Source organism: Barbatula barbatula (assembly GCF_947034865.1).
Source record: "Barbatula barbatula genome assembly, chromosome: 1".
NCBI lineage: Eukaryota > Metazoa > Chordata > Actinopteri > Cypriniformes > Nemacheilidae > Barbatula > Barbatula barbatula.
Window position 1 is genome coordinate 27,096,032 of NC_136766.1, and position 20,915 is coordinate 27,116,946.

General features: G+C 39.2%; 1 protein-coding gene across 3 annotated transcripts in view; it reads left to right on the forward strand.

The window, feature by feature from the left end:
• znf638 (zinc finger protein 638) overlaps positions 1–20,915 on the forward strand; it is a 25,662-nt gene continuing 4,747 nt past the window's right edge. Inside the window, exons 1-19 of one of the 3 annotated variants that reach the window (XM_079451966.1) lie at positions 1–376; positions 10,354–11,791; positions 12,613–12,674; positions 12,958–12,996; positions 13,141–13,484; positions 13,613–13,830; positions 13,990–14,133; positions 15,693–15,791; positions 16,885–16,934; positions 17,028–17,197; positions 17,279–17,310; positions 17,429–17,563; positions 17,640–17,771; positions 17,980–18,021; positions 18,159–18,290; positions 18,417–18,533; positions 18,668–18,693; positions 18,795–20,742; positions 20,832–20,891. In XM_079451966.1, the coding sequence (XP_079308092.1) occupies positions 255–376; positions 10,354–11,791; positions 12,613–12,674; positions 12,958–12,996; positions 13,141–13,484; positions 13,613–13,830; positions 13,990–14,133; positions 15,693–15,791; positions 16,885–16,934; positions 17,028–17,197; positions 17,279–17,310; positions 17,429–17,563; positions 17,640–17,771; positions 17,980–18,021; positions 18,159–18,290; positions 18,417–18,533; positions 18,668–18,693; positions 18,795–20,742; positions 20,832–20,891 (5,310 nt within the window). In that variant the 5' untranslated portion in view covers positions 1–254. Of the gene's footprint in view, positions 377–7,343; positions 7,461–10,353; positions 11,792–12,612; positions 12,675–12,957; positions 12,997–13,140; positions 13,485–13,612; positions 13,831–13,989; positions 14,134–15,692; positions 15,792–16,884; positions 16,935–17,027; positions 17,198–17,278; positions 17,311–17,428; positions 17,564–17,639; positions 17,772–17,979; positions 18,022–18,158; positions 18,291–18,416; positions 18,534–18,667; positions 18,694–18,794; positions 20,743–20,831; positions 20,892–20,915 lie in introns of those variants that run through there. The other 2 variants (XM_079451967.1, XM_079451968.1) reach the window with 2 other exon arrangements.

Consider the following 20,915-nt stretch of genomic DNA (forward strand, 5'->3'; position numbering starts at 1 on the left):
CGATGAATGATTGAAGACCATCTGTGCAACTACCAGCATCATGTGTTGATTTCACATACATGACTTTCAACGATTAGAAATAAATAACTTTAAAATACTTTAATATATTTAATTTAAAAAGCAAATTTGATTTTGTGAATCCACACTCTTTTTTTATCTGGCGATTTGTTGGTAATTTAATTTGTGGATTTGAGCTTATTTCATATCCTTTTGGGATCCAGAGTAGGTGCGAAAAGCCTCTCTGGAAAGAAGACATGATACAGAGAAATAAGAAAGGGAATTTGAAAAATGGAGCAACAAATGCCATCACAAGCAACATTATTAATAAACAGCCTAACAGCCTGGCTCTCCTCCCCCGACCAGAAGCCTCAAACAAGTAAGTGAGATTGCTATTAAACAAATTATATAATTTATCGATTTGTAGTCTTTTTAATGTTTTATTTCAACCCTAGATTTACTTAATTAAGGAAGCTAAATCAGGTTCAGTGTGTCCAGCTGAACCTTTAGAATGAGCTGTGTCTAGCCTGGTCACTAACATGTTTTGATGTGACATTTGTTGTGTGCTGTATGTTTCTGATGTCTTTCGTGTGTGTGTGTGTGTGTGTGTGTGTGTGTGTGTGTGTATCCATGTTCTTTTTAATTGTTTCAGTAACTTATTTCCATACTTTTAACACATCTGGAATCCACTATCTATTTTAGAACATTTTCTCATAGTCAAATGTGTGCCGGTTAAGATATCTGTTGTCATAGACTAGTAATGTATGGTTGAATTCGCTTTGTGGGTCCATACAGTCTAATTGAATAATCCATGTTTTATTAGTTTCTAATTGTTTCTAGCAACTAGCATGAAAAATAGAAGGCTGAGTTGATTTTCCAATGTGTGTAGGGATCCACACCTATTGTGTCTGGTATTTGCTCATAGACAACGTTTAGAATTGCACACTTTGTACTGCTGGACCATTGAGGTCTGTCTTATCAAAAGAAAAACACGTGTATCTTCATTCAACGTTGCCGCCGTTGTCTTCTTCTAGCTTCTTACCAACAGACAGATAATTCAGACAGCCTGCAGACCCAGATTCATTTTCGTCTTCACATGACAAGCAGATACTGTTGCATACTTCATGTCACACTCCTCTTGTCACCCAACCAAGATTAACGCTGGTGCAGATATAATTACACACATGTAATCTCCCCAATTAAACTGTTAATAGTAGCCAATGTCGTCCTCGAAAGTATAATGTTGATGGACTGTTTGTTGAATTTGTGTCCCCAGTCCCGGGACTGAGCTGGTTGGAGACTGCAACTGATCTGTGGTTGAAAGGGTTCAATTGTTTTCTCTCAGTATTTCCCATCCTCCTTTCAACTCTTTTTCACACTAACAATAGGTTTTTCTCTGCAGTATTAGGCTGCAAACACAAAGGCAGATCCAGTGGGTGCCTGCAGAAATTCTTTTGAATGACTTACAAGTAATAAATTCATAACCTAACCCATTTTTGAATCATTACAGTTAAAACATAATTTTTCATAGTCTGAGAAAATAGTGCTTCATGGCTTATAGAGTATCAGGCCACTAAAATGCATATTTCTTTTCTACCTCGATTTTTTTAGAAAAGTAAAGTTATGAATGCAAGTTGATTGGTCGGTCAGTGGGTTTTTGACATTTACACACAATGATTGGGTGGGACAATGGTCTGGAAATTCCCACAGCCTGTCTGCTGTGGTATTTATGTAAATTCCATCCCCTATGTTCCTGTGATGTATCACATTGAGTTGGGATGGAAATAGAATCTCACATTTCATTTTTTTAAATAATTGGTTTATACATTCCTGAAAGTACCACAGCACTGTATTTTCCATTGAACCATGCTGGCATTATCATCATCCTGACTTGATGACATAGACATGACCAAAAGACATAAAAACAGTAGTTGAAATATGGGGCACTGTAGTGGTACAATTTTACTGAGCATGGGAATAGGTGGAAAGATGCTGCCAAAAACATGAAACTTTCAGATGGGTCTATGTAAAGATAAAAGTCTTTAATATTTCCAAAAATTTGAAATAATCAAAATCATGAATTGAGAACCAGAAAACATGGCAGAGCAACCCAAACCACATTCCACAATGAACCACTAACACATGAAACACTGTGGGCACATCATGGAGTAGAGACCAACAAGGCACGACTGTGGCCTGTATCACGAAGCAAAGTGAACAAACACAGTTTCAGGGTAAGTTTTGAGTTGACAAAACTAGATAAATCCAAACTAGTTTAGATCAGGTTCAGCTAGAGCACAACGCTTGGTATAAACGTTCTGTCATCTCGGGGTTGATCCAGAGTTTGTGAGGTGGTGCACCTGAAAGTGTGACACGTAGTGCGAACAGCCAATCACAACGAACTTGGAAAGCAGTCATCAGTTTGATTGACTTCACGCGAGAATCAGTGCGATTCACTTTTCTGTTAAGATGAAAAAATTGTGCCTTTGGAGTACGCTGGGGTAAATTGTGCCAGAGATTTCTGAAGTAAAACAGAACATTCTAATGTTGTGAACTGTAGTGCTATATGAAAGCAAGACAAATGAAATACAAAATTGATCATTTAAGGTTTATTTAGATATTGTCACCTTATTAAACTGTTGGAATAAGTCATATTTTGTAGTTTTACACAATAGGCCTAGCTATCTTGTCTATTCCTTAACATCCCACTTCTTAATGCTGCAGGGGAATATAAACTTCTGCTTCCTTCTGGCTGTACCTGTTTATGGGGTGTGGGTAGTTCCTTGAGCACATCACCTCTAGGGATGTCTTCTTCTTTATAATTCTTTTTAAATGTAAAGATGGGGTTTCCATCCACAGACTTCTTACAACTTTGCCTTTTTTTGCTCATGTCTCCACCCTCAACCTTCTCCACCAATCCAACGTAGTTATAGGATTTGGTTTACCTGCAACGCTGGAGATGTCACTCTCTACTGTAGACAATCGCTTTCTTTTTGGGTTTGGTTGGTTTGGACACTTCAGAGCCCCTCTCTTCTAATTTTCATTCATTTTCGGTTTTTCAGCCCTATTATTTTCGCTGTTGTGTGTGTATGTCAAATAGTTGAAGTGCTAAAATGTAAGAGAACAATTACAAATTAATAATATGTTGAAAATAATCATAAGTGGGGGTGAGTTATACCACTGGCACAACTTTGGCACAAATCACCCCACACCCACACGTTTGAAAACTAGCATGATCCAGCAGTTAAAAGCTAACATCATGCTTACTGTATATACACATTGTGTAGCCTGCTATAGCACTTAAACATGTGTGAAATGTTTTTTCCAACTTGTCTATAATTGTTCAGACACTACAATCAAAAAACCTTGATCATAGGAATTTTACTTTGAAAGACAAAATACAGTTTTTTGAGCTAAAATGTGCTTACTTCTCATGCCATGTGTCTCTCTTCTTTGGAGGATGAGTAAAATGGATGGCTTTTCAAAATTATGTGGTCACATGACCAATTTCTTCTATGGGTTTCCAAAAACAAGGGGTGGAACTACTTCCCCCCCTGGCACAAACCACCCCACTCTCCCCTATGCTTTATTACTTTAAAATGCCATATAAATGTAAGTTTTTTATTCAAATGTAGTAATATTAATTTAAATGCTATGTTAAATATTAATTAATAAACATGAACTGTCAACTCATTTGATAATTATAGGTTTTGATATAATGTAAATATACAATAACAACTAATTTTTGTGAAACACAAATGTATTGTGTTGTTTTAGGTTTTGAAACCTACGGTTGGTGCAAACTAATCCTAAACTTACCTGGCTAGCCATCTAAACCGGCTTCATGGTACAGGGCCCTGGCTTCATGGTACAGGGCCCTGGCTTCATGGTACAGGGCCCTGGCTTCATGGTACAGGGCCCTGGCTTCATGGTACAGGGCCCTGGCTTCATGGTACAGGGCCCTGGCTTCATGGTACAGGGCCCTGGCATCATGGTACAGGGCCCTGGCATCATGGTACAGGGCCCTGGCATCATGGTACAGGGCCCTGGCATCATGGTACAGGGCCCTGGCATCATGGTACAGGGCCCTGGCATCATGGTACAGGCCACAGATGTCAATCAAACAATAAACCATTAAGAACAAGACAAATGAACGAAACTACAATGCCCATAAAACAAGAACTACCCAAGCCAATACAAAATAAAAGACAACATGAGCCAGAAAACACAACCAAATCGTTACAATAGGACACCAGTTAAAATCCTAATCACTGAACAAAACTTTCAATTTTGTTAAAAGGCATTTTGTTGGTAGAAAAATGGCCATGCTTCTGAGACGCATGTGACTGTGTATCCCTGCAAGAATTATACTCAAACCAATTATGTGGTTAAAATCTGCTGTAGCCTTTCCCACTTCAAGATTCTCTTGATATGCTGTTGGTGGTGATCCCATTGCTTGTTTAGATTTTGAACACAGTCTAAAATATAATGATGCTGGTTTGTTTCTTTTGGCGGTCATCACTATCACAGGTTTAGGGTATAGATTATGGTCTCCTTCTTCTGTGTGGGTATCCACAGAGATCTTGGCTGGATTTATTTCCTGTCAGAATTAAAATAGTTTCTGGTTAACAGTTGTTATCAGAAACTAAATACAAGAAAGTTGTTGCAGATTTTTTAACACTCTACAAAACAACATAACAAGCTTAAATCTGTTATAAGCTTAAATATCCAACATTTCATCAAACCAGAAACTTACTCATGACACAGTTTCAGTGTGAATGCTTTGCCTGTCCTTGGTTTTTGGCCTTGGTTCAGTTTTATTGCCATTTTGACCTTTGATTGGCAGTTGCGGATATCTATATCTTGGGCTCTTAACAAGATTCATGAGTTCCTCCTTTGGAAATGTTCCATATGTTTTTAGTGTTTCATGGGCATACATATAATAAACGTATTATATTTCACTTAGTATTATACTCATTCTTAGATTTGGTTTTATATTACTCCTTATTCCTGACTGTTCTACATTACTTCATTTATTTTGTTTAATCTTGTGTTGGGTTTTGAATAGTCTTCTTCACGAGCACAAGGGAATGTCTTATGTCTGTTTTTCACGACTTTGTATAATTACACCTGTTGAATCGATTTCGAGCTAGAGGAAAACATAAGCATTAAAATGCAACTAAGATTATTTAATAAACTGCTCATTTTATTATTACTTTATCTAGTTTCTGCTATTATTCCCATTAGTCTTTGTATCTGTGTTGTGTATATGTGCTTTGTTAACTCGCAACAAAGTTGACTGTCTTTGAGTAATGCATAAAAGGGACCATTTTCCTGAAAGCGAGATTTAGTGAGACCTAATGCAAGAACTAGTGAACTGGATCTAAATCTTGGATCTCTAAAGCATTTTTCCGTCACGGATTCAGTTGAATCCTGTTGTGCCGATCATTTTAGGTTTCATTCAGAATTGTGACCACATCGCGTTGATGCAACATTTTTGGCTTCGTCATAGCTCTATCAAATTACAGCTGCAAAGAGGGTGAACATATTTTAGGACGCTGTTGCAACAAAATGCCTTGCTAGCAACATTATGAGATCATGTGCCGGAGAAGGTTAAAGGGGTCATGTTTGCTTGAGTGTGTGCTTATCTGTGTGTCCATGCTTTAAAATAGAAGGTGCCAATGTGATGAAAGAACAGTCATCTCAGACTGGGAGATGAAATAATATCTTACAAAATGTATCTTTAATTAGGGAAACACCATACTTTATGGAATCACAGGGGGCATACGGACCATGGGAAATATTTCGTAGTTCTGGAATGATTTGCCTGTACCAGCTATATGTTGTGTTCACACCGATGGAACCGGACAGATTTTCAGTTCTTTTTAGAGGAAGAAAATAAGCTCCTGTTAAAGGAACAAACGTGTTGACGGGCTGAACATATGTGACAGAACAGTGTTTTATACTTTAAAACTGAAAGCGAATGTTAGCATCATTCATCCGATGTCTTTGTCTATGCGTTGTAGCATTTTATATTGTCGTACCGGATTCCGTTTTTTAAGTCCGACCTTTTGGCTCTTTCATTAAAAAAACGCTAAAAAGAACAAAAGACCCCCAAAATAGGACCCTGCAAGTGGGTATAATAAACACTAAAAATACTCTGTCTCAATTAGATCTGTTAACATATTTATCGTGACCTCTGAAGAACTTAAAGACTCCTAGTCTCTGTTTAGTGCTGAGAGATAGATATAACGCCTGTCCCCTAGGCCCTGGGGTGTATTTATTCTCATTACATTTGATTAGTTATCTGTACCACAATGTTAGAACCGAAACTCACTGTTGTAAGTTAATACTTCTTTTCAGTCAAGAGGTATATGCACAGATGGAAAATAATAGGCTGGAAGTGATACATAACGCAAAATGAGTCAAATAAAACGAAAAATGTGTACTCTTGAGCAAATTGAATTTTAATGATGCTTTCTTTCTGGTCATGTCAAAAATAATTAGCAGTTCTTTGAAGATTAGAAATGTAGCTATCATATGAAAAAAGAATACAACCAAGATGGTGGTCATTCATTCTGTGGTGGTTTCTGTTTTTGATATAAATAAGACACAGCAGGCAAACCTCATAAATCATTAGTTGTAAATGATGTTTTTGCTGTTGTAGCCTAATGCTCCATAAGATTGTCATTATTTACTCACCTTTGTTTCATTTAAACCGTGTATGACTCATCTTCTGCAAAACACAGAAGATATTTTGAAGAACCAATTGACTTCCTTGGCCCCAATAGACAGACCACAGAGACATTTCTCGAAGCATCTTATTTGTGTTTATAAGAGGAAAATGTTATTTAGGTTTTAAATGGTGCTTTAACTAACTCTTCAAGGGGCAGTTACCTGGACAGGGCTTAGACTAATTTAAATGTAAGAGGTGTCTAATCGAAAACAACCTGCACTGACATATCTTAAAATATATGCCCACCAGTAATGTTTCTTGTTAAGTATGTTTTAAAAACGACTTGAATATCCTAATTTAACAAAGGCCTGGTCCTGTTTTAAAATAACTCCTATCTGGGAAACCGCCCCCAAGAGTTTTCCAAAAGAGCTGACTAATCTCTTAATTGCTCAAATACTGCCATCTGCTGGACAGCAAGCATAGGTACTACTCTCTCATATATTTCTTAGAATTCTAATAGCTAATATTCTAACGGTGCGAGTGTCTCTTTTTCTAGCTTGACAAACAATTTTACGGTTCTTGCGAAATAAACGCAAACCCGTTATAAAATGCCTGGAGGCGTATCACGTGGGTTCGGGTTTGATTGGTTTGCCTGAATCGGTTTTGGCTCGATGCATCGTCAATCAATTTATCGCGTCTGATCTGCACGCAGACCGTCCGCAGATGTCGAAACGTTTTCCTCAACGGATGGATTTCCACTGTAAGATTTTACATATTAAAACACGAGGTATGTTATTGTCGTGCTGTTAAGTTGTGTGGGTAACCACCTTTGTGTAGATCTAATAGTTTTCTTTGTCGTATGAAGTGGGTTATTCCTCGGTTAAATGGCAATGGCGACTGGCAAAAGGCCAGAGCAACAGAGGCCTGCTAATATCGGGTTGATTTCACGACCAAACATCGGATCACTTCTCTTGTCGAGATCGTATCCGTTTACCTTATTCTGCGTTTTGTTTGTCAACATATTGCTTTTATTTTGTATGCGAGACACTGATCGCACTAAACCCCATATAACGTTACCTGTCAAGCAAACGACGATACAGACTTGGAACGATTTATTAACCTTTAGTGCTGACTAGTTTCACTTGGCATGGAGCGTCATCCTCTGGTGCATCTTCTAGCGTATCATGGTTGATTTTCATGAAAAAGATCAAGTTTGTTATTTCGCTTGCAGTGCACATCGGGTGTAACGTTAACCATCGGATGTTTATAACGTTATCAGATCTGTTTTATGATTTAGCCTATGTCAGAAACATGTGCTCCGACGTTGTCGGGTGTGGTATGCATAGGTTTTATTATCGTGTCTGTCTGTCTTTTTGGTTCATAATGACTAAAAGCGTACCTCCTATCTCACGGTATTGCACTGTAAATCAGATTTAGATCAGTCATAAGAAATGGCTGCACTGTGTATACAAATACCCGTTACTGTTTAGTAGACAATTTGTGTTCAGTCGTCTGGTGTGCGCATCCCCCCCGAGTCTTTCATTTTGCATCCAAAAACTAGGGATGCTCCGATCAGGATGTTTTTTTGGGCCCACACCGATTACAGGAGTATTCAAGTTAAGTAGAGAAGCGAAAGTCTCACGAATTGACATTTGAATATTGGCAAGTAACATATTTACATAAAACATAGAAACTCTTCTTCTTCCACAATATACAGTGGCTGATGTTCAAAGCAACTATATTCCATTATGTTATCTGATAATTCTTTATGCTTCTTGCTGTCCTTGCAGTAGGGTTGATGCTTTTGAAACGTCTTTGTAGCAGAGGATGCGCTAGACTTGAATATAAATTAATTTTAAGACTTTTCATTTATTTATTCATTTAAATAAATCGCTTCTGTTGTCAGACAAACATTTGTCTATAATTAGCCTATTATTTTATGTTCATATCTCCATCCAATGACCGGTGGCTATAAAAGGTATTTCTGAAGATGTGGTTTGGTCATTTATGTGCTGCTTCTGCCCCTCACTGAACGGAGAACTCGGAGGGAGAAATTTTTCCACTCACTGAAAGCTAATATAAAGGGAAAAAAAAGAGCCTGTCTGAGGTTGGTGGTTTTAAAATGTTTTTGGTGCTTCCCACCTCATGGAATTTGCTAAGTACACACGTTGCAGATTACGAATGTTTTTGTCATTTTCACACGCCTTGTATAATTGCCAGACCGGTGAAGCCATTTTTGTAGCGCGTAAAAAAAATGTCTCGCGAATTTTGCGCCATCTGATTAGATACCACGATCACACCTACCAAAGTGATTATCGGCCGATTATGATCGGCGACTGATCAATCAGAGCACCTCTACAAAATGCTCCTGTTGAAACACTTCACACAATGAAGGACTGTGTATTTTACGATAACTGCGTGGTCTGGTTAACATTTTGCAAAATGTTCCTTCTATTTCTTATATTTAGTCAGGTTTATTCTTCTGTATGACATTTGAATGGCTTAATGGCAACATGAAATCAGAATGCAAATCCTGGGTTACGTTTTCATCAGGGCTCATTAAAACATTTAAACGGGAATGTAGTAACTTCCCATCCTTAAAACAACAGTTTTTCTTGTCAGGCATCACCTAGTTGGGTTCTTCAAAGGCAACTTGGAAACTAAACATGTCTGACCTTGTTTTAAATGCCTTGAAGTAGACCTAATTTTTCTGCTAATAATTTTTCATAAAATCTCATTACATTAGCAGTCAATAATGCACACTTAAAACAATTTTTACATTTTCTTTTCATTATTTTTTGTTACGGAGTTGTGTTTGTGTTACGGAGTTATTTTTCTTTAAGTCATTACTGCCATTATGTTTCAGTGGTTTTGTTGAATTACCCAGTTATGTCAAGGCCTAAAGAGTCGCCATACATATTTTTTGGCTACTTTTGTAGGTAATTGTTCTAAAAGCTTAATATCGTTATTTAATGTTAATGTTATAAAATTACGGACCATACTATGATATGAATGCTTTAATGTCCCCTCCCCTTCTTTATTATAATACACCTATAAATGACATGATGTTTATAAAGACAATAATAAACTGCATAACTTTGTTTTATGCTTGTGAAAATAGTGATCACTGTTTGCAGGTTTAGTGTAGTTTCTTTACAAAATTAGGTTACTTCACATTTAATATGTTCTATTAATATAAAGTAGAATCACTGTGTGTTTTTTGATAGGGATGTACAACAGCACAAAGTCTATTTACAAAAATTTGCTTTGATAAAAAAGATCCAAGTACTAGTTAATAACTCGGTTGTCAGTGGATTAACTGTCTGACTGGTACATAGTTTTTCCTGTATTGAGGCCATTTGTCCCTCCCTGCTCACATTCAGTCTTCAGACAAATTTCTTGTACAAGGTAAAAATTATGAGAAAGAGGTTTGCATGTGTGTGAAGGTATGCTTAAACTGTGATGTTTTCCGCTGTCTGTCTTGTCCTTTTTGCTTGCTGTTTTTCTTCTTCAGCAAAGACATGGAATGCTGTTTAAATCCCAAGGGGCTCAGGAGGATTTTGCAGATGGAGATTTAAATGGAGAAATTGGTTACAACCGTTTTGCCATTAATGTTTCAAGACGTGAAACAACAAGCCCAGTAATCCTTTTTGTGTGTGTTTTCCTCCAAATTTTTTCAGCTTTGCATTGTTCTTGGATAGTTGTGTGTCCCCGGTTGCAAATTGCCTGAACCATTTTGGGAGTCCACCGCTCTTGGGCCCAGTCTCCCTCCAGCTGGCACAGATAAAGACTCAGTTGGCACTGCACCAGCTGAATACGTTTGCTGGCATCACTCCCCCTGCAATTGTTCCGCCTTTGACCTTGCTCAACTTTCTTAAGGTCACCATGTCCCATCCAAGATATAATCCCCGTGGTGGACAGTTTCCTGTTGATCAGAGACCCGTAGTGCCTGGCCAGTATGGTCCGGGGTCACAGCCTGGATTAGTGCTGGGGTCAGGCCGTCATGGTCCGGGATCTATATCTAGTTCTCGTGGGGGTTTGATGGGTAACCAGCAGATGCCCATCTCTTTGGGACGGCAGTCACAGATTTCTCCAGATCTTGAGGCTTCCATAGACAGAAATCTTCGGGGAGCCCGTGAGGAAGTTCGCCTTCTAGCTCAAATGTTGCAGCAGCCCAAATCCGTAGACCCCCGAATGAAAAAGGACACCAGGGATAAAGTTCCATCAGGAGGAAGTGGTTTTGCAGGGACTTCGAGATCTGATGATGTGGACTGGTCCAGGTACCAGGCACCTAGCAAGCTCTTAGGCTCAAGCATGGATTGTTCTCAGAGTTCCTCTCAGGTGTTCCAGTTGTCAGGCTTTGGTGGCAGTGTGGGATCTAGGATTTCAGGTAGCCATCCAACACCTGGACAACAGCCTTTACGCTACACCTCGGAAAGTGCCAGCAGCATCCTAGCAAGCTTTGGACTCTCAAATGAGGACCTCGAGCTTCTAAGCCACTATCCAGATGATCAGCTAACTCCTGACAACCTACCGTTCATTTTACGAGACATCCGTATGCGTAAAGTGAAGAGGAACGTTAATGCGAGATCTGAACTCATAGACTCTGACCCTCGACAAGTCATTGACTATGGACATTCTAGTAAATTTGGCTATCCTGAGGAGGGCCCGGATGGGTTTGCAAGTGAGCATCTTCCTGAAGAGACACCGAAGTTTGTGAGAGAAGTCCCTGCCCCCATCTTTAGTGGCATTGGTGTAACGAAGCGTCCTCAGGCATGTCAAGCTGCTTCAGGCGCTGCACAAGTTTCAAGTCTTCAGAAGCCTCTGGCAATGGACTCAAGACCCACTAAGACGATTCCAGGAAGACCAACTGTTTCCCAGGCTGTTTTACCACCATCACAGATTCCACCTCTGCTTGGTGTTCCTTCTACAATGAACGCTGATATCATCTCCGGACCTCCAACTGCTAACTGGATTCCATTCATTCCGCCCCCAGTCAGCGCGACAATCACCAAGAGGCTCCCGACTCCAACCATGATGAATGATTACTCTGCGGCGACTCCGAGAATCTTTCCGCATACATGCTCTCTATGTAACATTGAATGTGTCCAGATTAAGGTGAGTATCTTCTTAACCAGTAGTGCGTAATTTGGCAGATGTTTGTACTTTTGTATGTAAAAGGGTTACATACGGAATGGTTTGGTTGACTTGAAGTTAACATTGTACGACATGTAACAATAAAATAAAGTGTAAGAAATCTGTAGTGAAATTTGAATGTTTGTTAACTTCAATTCCTCATTAATTGAGCCGTTGCCATATTGCTGGTGAAGTGTCAAACCGTTGAGTAAATGATTCTGTAGGTGGGACTTTTTAAATCAGAATAAGCAGCTTGACTTCTCCAAGCCAGTTCCAGTTTCGGCAGCCTTGGAAGGAGACCTTGACATCCCGTTACTACAAACAAAAGGGAACTGTAATTTTGCTGCAATATATTACCATCCCCTGAATTTTGGACTTGCTGAAAAAATATAATCTTTATGAAGACCCCGTGAACTACCACAGCACTGAAGATGAAAGGCAGATTGCGGTGTCCCTCAAGAATGAATATCTTTGTAATACCTGATGCAAAACTTTGGACGTTTCATGTCAAAATGACTCTTGTTATGAACTATGTAAGCTTAGATTTCTGTACTCCAAAAGCAGGGCCGTAGTTTGTTTAACAAGCCATTTAATAGTTTTTGTGCATACTTTTTTTTATTTATTTAGAATATATATGGAAATGTTGTTGTTCTTTTCATCTGTGGGTACAAAATTTTTATTCAAATTTTTAATGGAACGAAAGTTCTGTAGTTTCTGATTGATGAATTTAATTCAGGAAAAAAAACATTCTGTATATATTTTGACATTCTTTGGATTGTGGTATTTTTATTTTTCGTTTTCAGGACTGGCTTGAACATCAGAACACAAATTTACACATTGAGAGTTGTAGGCTTCTAAGGAAACGGTAAGTGCTTTATGACTGGCAGCAGATGATGAATGTGACCTTGCCTGTGAAAACCCAGCTATTTTTTGGGTTTTCTGCAAGATCATCCATTATGTAAAGAACATTCTATGAAATGATAACGCTTTATAAAATTTACTTGGGCCATGACACAATTTATAATCATAGCGAAATTAATGGTTGATGATTATCTTGGGTTTTCACTGGCAGGGTCAAATTTTTTTTGCCTTAAGATTGAAATCTTTTGTGTATATAAATGAAAAGCCATACATGTGGTGTTTTTTAGATACCCTGACTGGAATGCTGAAGCTGTCCCTGTTTCAAGGTATGACAGCCACCAAGAGAACATTTAAGACCATGTTTTTGCCAAAAAGTTTAATATATACTTCACAGGCAGTTTTGTCATCTGAAAATACTTACATTTACTTTAAAGGTTTCAAATTAAACAGACTTTGACAATTGTCCACAGACCTGATCCCAAATCGGAACACAGCGGCTCCAAGCGTCAGACCCGATCTCACTCTTACTCCAGATCTCCCAGCCCGAAACGGCGCCATGACTCAAGTCGTCGCAGACGGTCGCGATCCAGGAGCCCCAGGAGGTACCGGCGGTCTCCCCGTAGGAGCAGGTCTCGCTCCCCCCGTAGGAAGACTAGAGTCAGCCCTTACAGACGGAGGTCCCATACTCCACCTTACCAACGGTCAAGGTCTCCAGTTTACAACAGCCGGCATTCTCCTGGACACCGCTCAAACCCCCACCAGCAGCAGAGATCGAGCAGTAGTGAACGGCTGGCCAAAAAACTCATGTCATCAGGTAGTCTCAATTACTGTTGTACCTTTTCTTACAGTGGACTCATTGTGTTAAAATTAGCACTTGTTTGTTTTTTATGTTAATTTAATGGCTGAGTTTACTAATGCATCGTGTTGTTTTCTCACCAACAGCTGACCTCTCATCAATTACAGATAGTAAAACCTTGAAGGCTGTGGTAGAGTCCTTAGCACCAGCCCTACTGGCTGAACTTGCAAAGAAGAAAAGTAGTTCCACTGCTTCCTCTTCAAAGGGTGCCAGCAGCAGTGGCAAACGGCCTTTGTCTCCTAAGAGAAGCGAATCTTCCTCGTCTAGCAAAACCCTCACCCAGAAGACTACTACATATTTAGAGGTATACGATTAGTTATATAAAGTTGTATACTGTACTGTGCTTGTTTCTCTTATTTTTCCACACGGTTAACTTTGATAAACTTGGTAAACTTTGTGTACAAAACTGTACTTGCTCCATTGAAGACAAATAAAATGCTATCAAACTTTTTTACATGTAAAGACTACATCCAAGGGCGCTCCAGGCACGTCCTGTTTGCTAAGGATCAAAGGAGTTCCTTCACGCACCACCAGCCAAGAACTGACTGATGCCATTGAACCTTACGGCAAGATTCATACTGCTATCCTCCTTAAGGCAATAAATCAGGTAATTTACTGTAAACGTAGTTCTTTGTTGGCTTTTAGGGTAAATTACTAATTATCAGTGGTTTACACGAGGAGGGGTTTGTATAAATTCTTTCATATTTTACTTATAATAAAGTATTTTTTGGGAGTCAAATAATTTTTCGTTTTCTGTTTATTATATAGTCATTACAGATGAAGTGAAGAAGCTTTAAATAAGACAAGAATAAAAAACTGCGTCAACACAGTCAGAATTGTCTTATGAAAAATCGGAATATTCTAAAGCATTTTTAATGTTTGATTAAATATTGCGGATCGAAGATTCGTGCACATCCCTACTTGTAACCAAACAGTCCTTGGACCCCATTGACTATAATAGTAGGAAATTAAATTTTTTTAAGTTCTGTTGAACCCATAATAAGATATTTTGAAGAATGTAGGAAAGTAAACCATTCTGGGGGAATTCTGACTACCATCGTCATTTTTCCTACTGTAGTAGACAATGGGGTCCAAGAATGGTTTGAATTACGATTAATTTAAATAAAAACCAGGTTATGTGCAAGTGACTGTGGTGGTTGGAGTCCGAGTGTGCAGATGCTTTAGGTGGAACAGAAAAAATAGGTGCAGTGGAACTACAGGAGTTAGTAGACTCTTTCGGGTGATAATGTCAGCAGCTATTTTTTTACAAAACCGTTTTAATAGTCTTTTTTAATTACTTTGAAGACATGCATACCACAATATTTCAATTGCAATAAAATCATATCTAGTGCTGTGCCACCTTTACGCTGCTTGAGCAATTTCTCAAAGATTGATCATAATTTTTAAATTGCATAAAAAAAATTCAAACATTTGTTTATATTTAACACATTTATTATCGCACTGTAAGCTTTGTTTATTATACAACATTTTGAAATCACGAGAGACTTCGTGAGATTTCCTGTGTTTAGTCAGTATCTGTTTGTGTGCTGTCTTCGGCACAACATATAAGAGCCAAATGATTCGATCTAAGATTTTTTCTCATGTTTGTGGTCTCTTCACAGTTAAAAACTCTAATAAGATAAAAAAAAAATTGTGGCCCCAGCTTTAGTCAACACATCACTGGTGTGTGTCTTGAGACAAAACCAGGCATAAAGTGATAGTTCTCCCAAAAATGGAAATTCTGTAATTTCAAGACGTTCTTCCACAAAACACAGAAGACGACATTTTCAAGAACGTTGTTTACTGGACCAATTCACTTGCATTGGTTTTGTGTCGAAGTGAATGGGCGCCGATATCATCTTTTGTGTTCTGCGGAAGGAAGAGTCATAAAGGTTTGAAATGACATGAGGGGAAGTAAAACGTTAAGACAACTATCACTTTAAGCCTTGTCTGTGAAACAGTGCATTTATGTAACTGCTACAAAATAAGTACATAATATAAATATACATTAATGTCCAAAGTAGTTGTTGAAAAGTTGTTATCCACCTGTCCATCATATTCATCCATCTGTTGAATGTATAAAAACTGTTGAGGGTATGGAATTAAAATATTTTCAAAGGGCCTGATTGGTATCAAATGTTGAATTCATCAGTCTTTTTTCTTTAGGCTTCAGTGTGTATGGAGAGAGAGGAGGATGCCAGAGTTTTGCTCGGGTGTAAAAACATGAAAATTCATGGGCAGTTGGTCAGCATTTACATGGAGAAAGTAAGTTGTGACTGTAAGACCTTTAAGGTCATCAAGTGCATCAACAGATTGGGTTTGTAAATTCCTGACATTACAGGCCGTAGCCAGGGTCAAAGGTCCAGAATTTAGTAACGCAAGAAATATTAGGTTTGAAGCCATCTTGAAACAAAGTTAGAATCCGCCTTTCGCCAAACTAATTACATTTACACATCACATATCATGACAAAATGAAGTAAATATTTGAAAAATGGCTAACGGGTTTTATTAATAAACGTATGGTAAGGTTCTGGGTAGTAGGTCATCCAATTGAATGAGTTGTGAGGTTATGCAATCCCCGCACTGCATACCCATAATGACACACTTTAGGGGAGTTTCTTATGGGAACATTTTCTTTTATATTTTGGGCATATTTTTCGATGCATGACATCGTCAACTTTGGTCCCATAAAGTAATTTCCCAAAAACTAAATAGTTGACATGATACGTGGCTAATGTAACCGAGACCAGTGAGCGAGAGCTGTGCAAGTAAACCTGACTTCAAGGGTTGCTCTAGCGGCAGACGCTTAGCCTCATTAAAACGCTCATCTCCCATACCAGACAGACGCTGGTTCATGACCCGCTCGAGCGTTGACCAGTTAGTCATTTTGGAAAACCACTATGCACACTGTTTATAATTTGTTAACTTTATTATTCATTATATTTAATGAAGCTGAATGATTTATTGCATTTATTGATAATATTGACTATAATTATTTACACCCCACCACTGACCTCACAAATTTTCAAACCCTGGCTACCAGGTTAACTCATGTTAGTTCACTACAACAGTTTGTTAGTTACTGTATTAAGGGTCCATTTGGTAAGATTATTTGTTATGAGCAGCTGGATTCGTAGTGGTCCACCGATTACACATTTTACCATTAATATGGAGAGAGGGGCATTCACATGAACAGTGGAGTTGGAGCATACAAGTATTTGAACCTCATAATTAAATGACACGTGGGGGGAACGACAAAAAAGGTCCACTTTTTGAGGAAAAGAACCACCCCTTCCACAAGGCTGGCTACGGTCCTGGATTAAATCTTCATTAAGTATAATGTGTGCTTTTTTCTTAGGATTCCGAACATGACCAGAAGAAATTCGTTAAGACTGAAAAAACTGACAAGTAAGTTCCCTTTGTAGTGTATTATTAAATGTTACATAATGCAGAATTAGTTTTACTAAGAATTATTGCAAATGTTCTTGTTTCCAAAAATAGAAAAGATATTCCATTAAAGCCGACCCATTCAGCTAAAGCAAAAGAGTCTACAAATGCCAAGACACCTCAAGCAACCAAGGGAAAACCAAATGACCCCCAAAAAACGGGTCAAACGGTTAAAGCTAAACCTGCAGCTAAACCCTCTGCTAAACCCCCTGCCAAGGGATCAGGTAAGTGATAACTTTAGATAACTAATTTTCCCTACGGTCAGGAGGAGCACTCCGTTTAACATTTTATTTTGTTTTTGGCAGAAACTGCTGTTGTCAAGAAAGTCATAAAGAAGGTATATTACTTTCATTCTCCAAGCCTATTGTACCTTTCTCAGTGGCATAAAAGTGTTTTAGTATGTTGGTCTTAGTCATTCAATGACTATTAACTCTATATTGTATTCTTGAGTGCAGGAAATCCCTTGGAGAAAAAACATAATAGAGATCACCGATCTTCCAGAGAAAGGGTTTACTGAGGATGACCTTAAAAATCTTGCCAAACCATTTGGCCTAACTTCTACTCCTGTAATAGCAATCACTCAGAAAAGGGTAATATTATCTATCAGGTACACAAACATGCATATCTTTGTGTTTATGTGTTCATTTAACAAAATTTTTTTTTCAGGCTTACCTGCAAATGCCTGACATGACTACAGCTGAAGCAATGGTGAAGGCTTTCGCTGAGACCCCAGCTAAAGTGCAAGAGAAAGAAATCAACATCAAGATGATGACTCGTCCAATTGACCTGAATTACACTGTAAGTGTGTGCTCTCTGTGTAGTTGTCCAGAAGAAAAAAATATTTAATAGGATTAAAATGGTTGTCAAACAATACTTCTATGACCTTAATAAAAGATGCGTGTTTGTTTGTTGTCGATGTGTCTCTAACTTAACACCTTAAAAATTTATTTTTGATAACTGTTGATAAGTTATAACATCAAACATCTGATTATTTTCATCTCCAAAGGAGTCACTATTCAGAGTACTGGTGGGCATGGAGAAGTCACCTGTAAGTAAAACCATAAAATGAAACTGAGCGTATACAAACTGAATGTTATTTAGCATATGCGTCTTTGGTTGGATATCAAAGGAATAATTCAAACATATAACCAAAACTTATCACTTGCTCTTCCCTCCTAACCTCAGGAAATCGTCACATTACCAGAACGTCTTCTCATCGTCGGTAATGTGCCAAAAACTCTTGAGGCAGTCAAGGAAGTAGAGACCCTAATCCAGAAGAAAGGTGCTTACAAGAAGGTTCTGCATCTGAATGGCAGGGTAAATCGCTCTTTATCCTGTCTTGCATTTGTATTTACTTGGTTTATATTGATTTAATGTGACCTTGTTTAAATGTCAAAAGTTTGGTAATAAATGTTGATCTCTGTTTTGTTTAAATTATTATAGATCATTTTTGAAATGGAAAGTGCCACTATCGCTAGGATGGTCTACGTTCGCTTTCTCAAGAATCCTTGTATGGTCCAGAACAATTCCCTCACCTTCCAAATGGCCAAACCTCTTAAGGTAGTTGAGTAGGTACTGTTGTAGTTGCATGTGACACCACCTCAACACATTTACAGATGTCTTACAGATGTCAATGTGTTGTAAAGGAGGTGGGTAATAAAAAAATTAACTGACCATGTTGTTGTCTTCACCAGCTGAAAAAGAAGTCAGATCCGAAGGGGTAAGTTATTTTTCTATTGGTTTGTGGTTTAATACACAGGTCTCTGCAAATGTATATCAATCTTGTCTTCTGTTTAAAATGTATTTTGCATTTACTTTTAGAGCACCACCCGTTAAGTCAGCTAAGGGAAAAACTATTGTCACGAAGGCTAAAAAGACAGTGCCTGCAGCAGCTTCTACTGCTTTAAAAGCAACCCCGACAGTCTGCAACGCTAATGCCCAGAAAATTAAAAAAACTCCAGCGCCCCCTATTAAAACAGATGAAGCCGTCTCAAATGATTCAGTTATGCCTATAAAAGACGAAGTTGTTGCCAAAAGCACAAGTGATGAAGCAAAATTGGATGCTGCTGCTGTACAAAATACTGCGGCTCCCAGTGACGTCAAAGGTAATATGTCTGCTAATGCGAAAACAACTAATCCTGAAAGTAAAGCAGAGGGTAGCTTAAATGTTACCCAAACTGAAAAGAAAACGCCTGAGGTGGAGTCCAAGACGCTGGCGCCTGAGGTGGAGTCCAAGACGCTGGCGCCTGAGGTGGAGTCCAAGACGCTGGCGCCTGAGGTGGAGTCCAAGACGCTGGCGCCTGAGGTGGAGTCCAAGACGCTGGCGCCTGAGGTGGAGTCCAAGACGCTGGCGCCTGAGGTGGAGTCCAAGACGCTGGCGCCTGAGGTGGAGTCCAAGACGCTGGCGCCTGAGGTGGAGTCCAAGACGCTGGCGCCTGAGGTGGAGTCCAAGACGCTGGCGCCTGAGGTGGAGTCCAAGACGCTGGCGCCTGAGGTGGAGTCCAAGACGCTGGCGCCTGAGGTGGAGTCCAAGACGCTGGCGCCTGAGGTGGAGTCCAAGGCGCTGGCGCCTGAGGACGAGTCAAACACTGTGACGTCGGAGGTCCAGTCCACGACGGTGGCCCCAGAGTGTATGAAAACAGAATCCTCAGGTGGCACTGAGGAATCTACTGTATCAATCAAGTCTGTTGAAGCAAAGCCTGAACTTGGATCCTTTGTTCCCACTTTGGAATCTGCCATTGCAGATGAGACTGTGATGACAGAGCTTGATTTAGCATCATCAGCTATAATCACCGATAATAATGCAACTGCAATTGCTGCAAAGCAGTCAGGCAATTCACTCATTAACAGTCAAGAGATCCAAATATTTGAAGGTGTTTCTAAAGAATTGGGTCTTAAATCTGTGTACAGCAGTCATGAAAAGTTAGCGGAAAACAGTAATGTTAAGGTTATGTCTGATATTGAGCTTTGTGCTTCTGCTGGTAGTGAAGCAACTGCAGTAGAGGCCATGGAGACCCAGAGTCCAGGAGAGTCAGAAGTACAGGCGATGAAGACTGAGAACGAGGCGCAAGTGAGTGACTTAAAACCATCGGAACCTTTTGAGACCGACATTAAATCTCAATCAGGTGACCAAAGCCCTGTTCTTGAGAAGAATGTCGTCTCTGAGGTTGCACTTGAATCAGACTCAACAGGTGTGGAGTCTGCTTTTGCCTTACCTGACCAAAATGTCAGCGATTCCGTTATCAAAGTTGTATCTTCATCAAACAGTTCCCCAACAGTGCCTGGGGCTTTTGACGACACAATGTTGGAATTTCCTCCTGTTACGCAGGAGATTTTGAAGGCCCTTGAATTAGCTGTTCATCAGTGTCGCTTGCAGTCTTCATTGAGACGTGCAGAAGAGGAAGCCAAACAAAAAGCAGAAAGTGAGAAAAAAGCTGCAGAAAAAACAACCAGCAAGGTCTCATCAAGCTCCAGGAAGCCCTCTTTATCTGAGAAATCTGCTCAAGCAGTCAAAAGAACCACCAGAGCTGATAATAAAAAAGTGCAGTCTGAGAAAGAGAAGTTGTCTCAGAATTTGGGATCCAGAGGCAGGCATGTAAGTAGCTCTTCTCCAGAGACTGAGGCAGCTTCTAGGCACAGAAGCAGGGGAAACTCTGATGAAGATGCCCCTTCTGCCAGGCGCGGAGTGTCTTTAGGGTCATCCTCTCGGAAGAGCAGACAAGAATCCCCTCCATCTAAGAGATCAAGGGAGCATGACGATGATCGCAGGGTAAGAAATACAGTGTTTATTTTAAAAACTTGGAATTTTCAAACTTGGAACTCAAATTGCCCTATTTTTGTATTTACTTTTTCATATAGAGTCACAACAAAAGCTCTCAGTCTTCAAAGAGTCACTCAAAAACAAGGACAATCAAAGAGGTGATGGGTTAAAAAAATGTTATC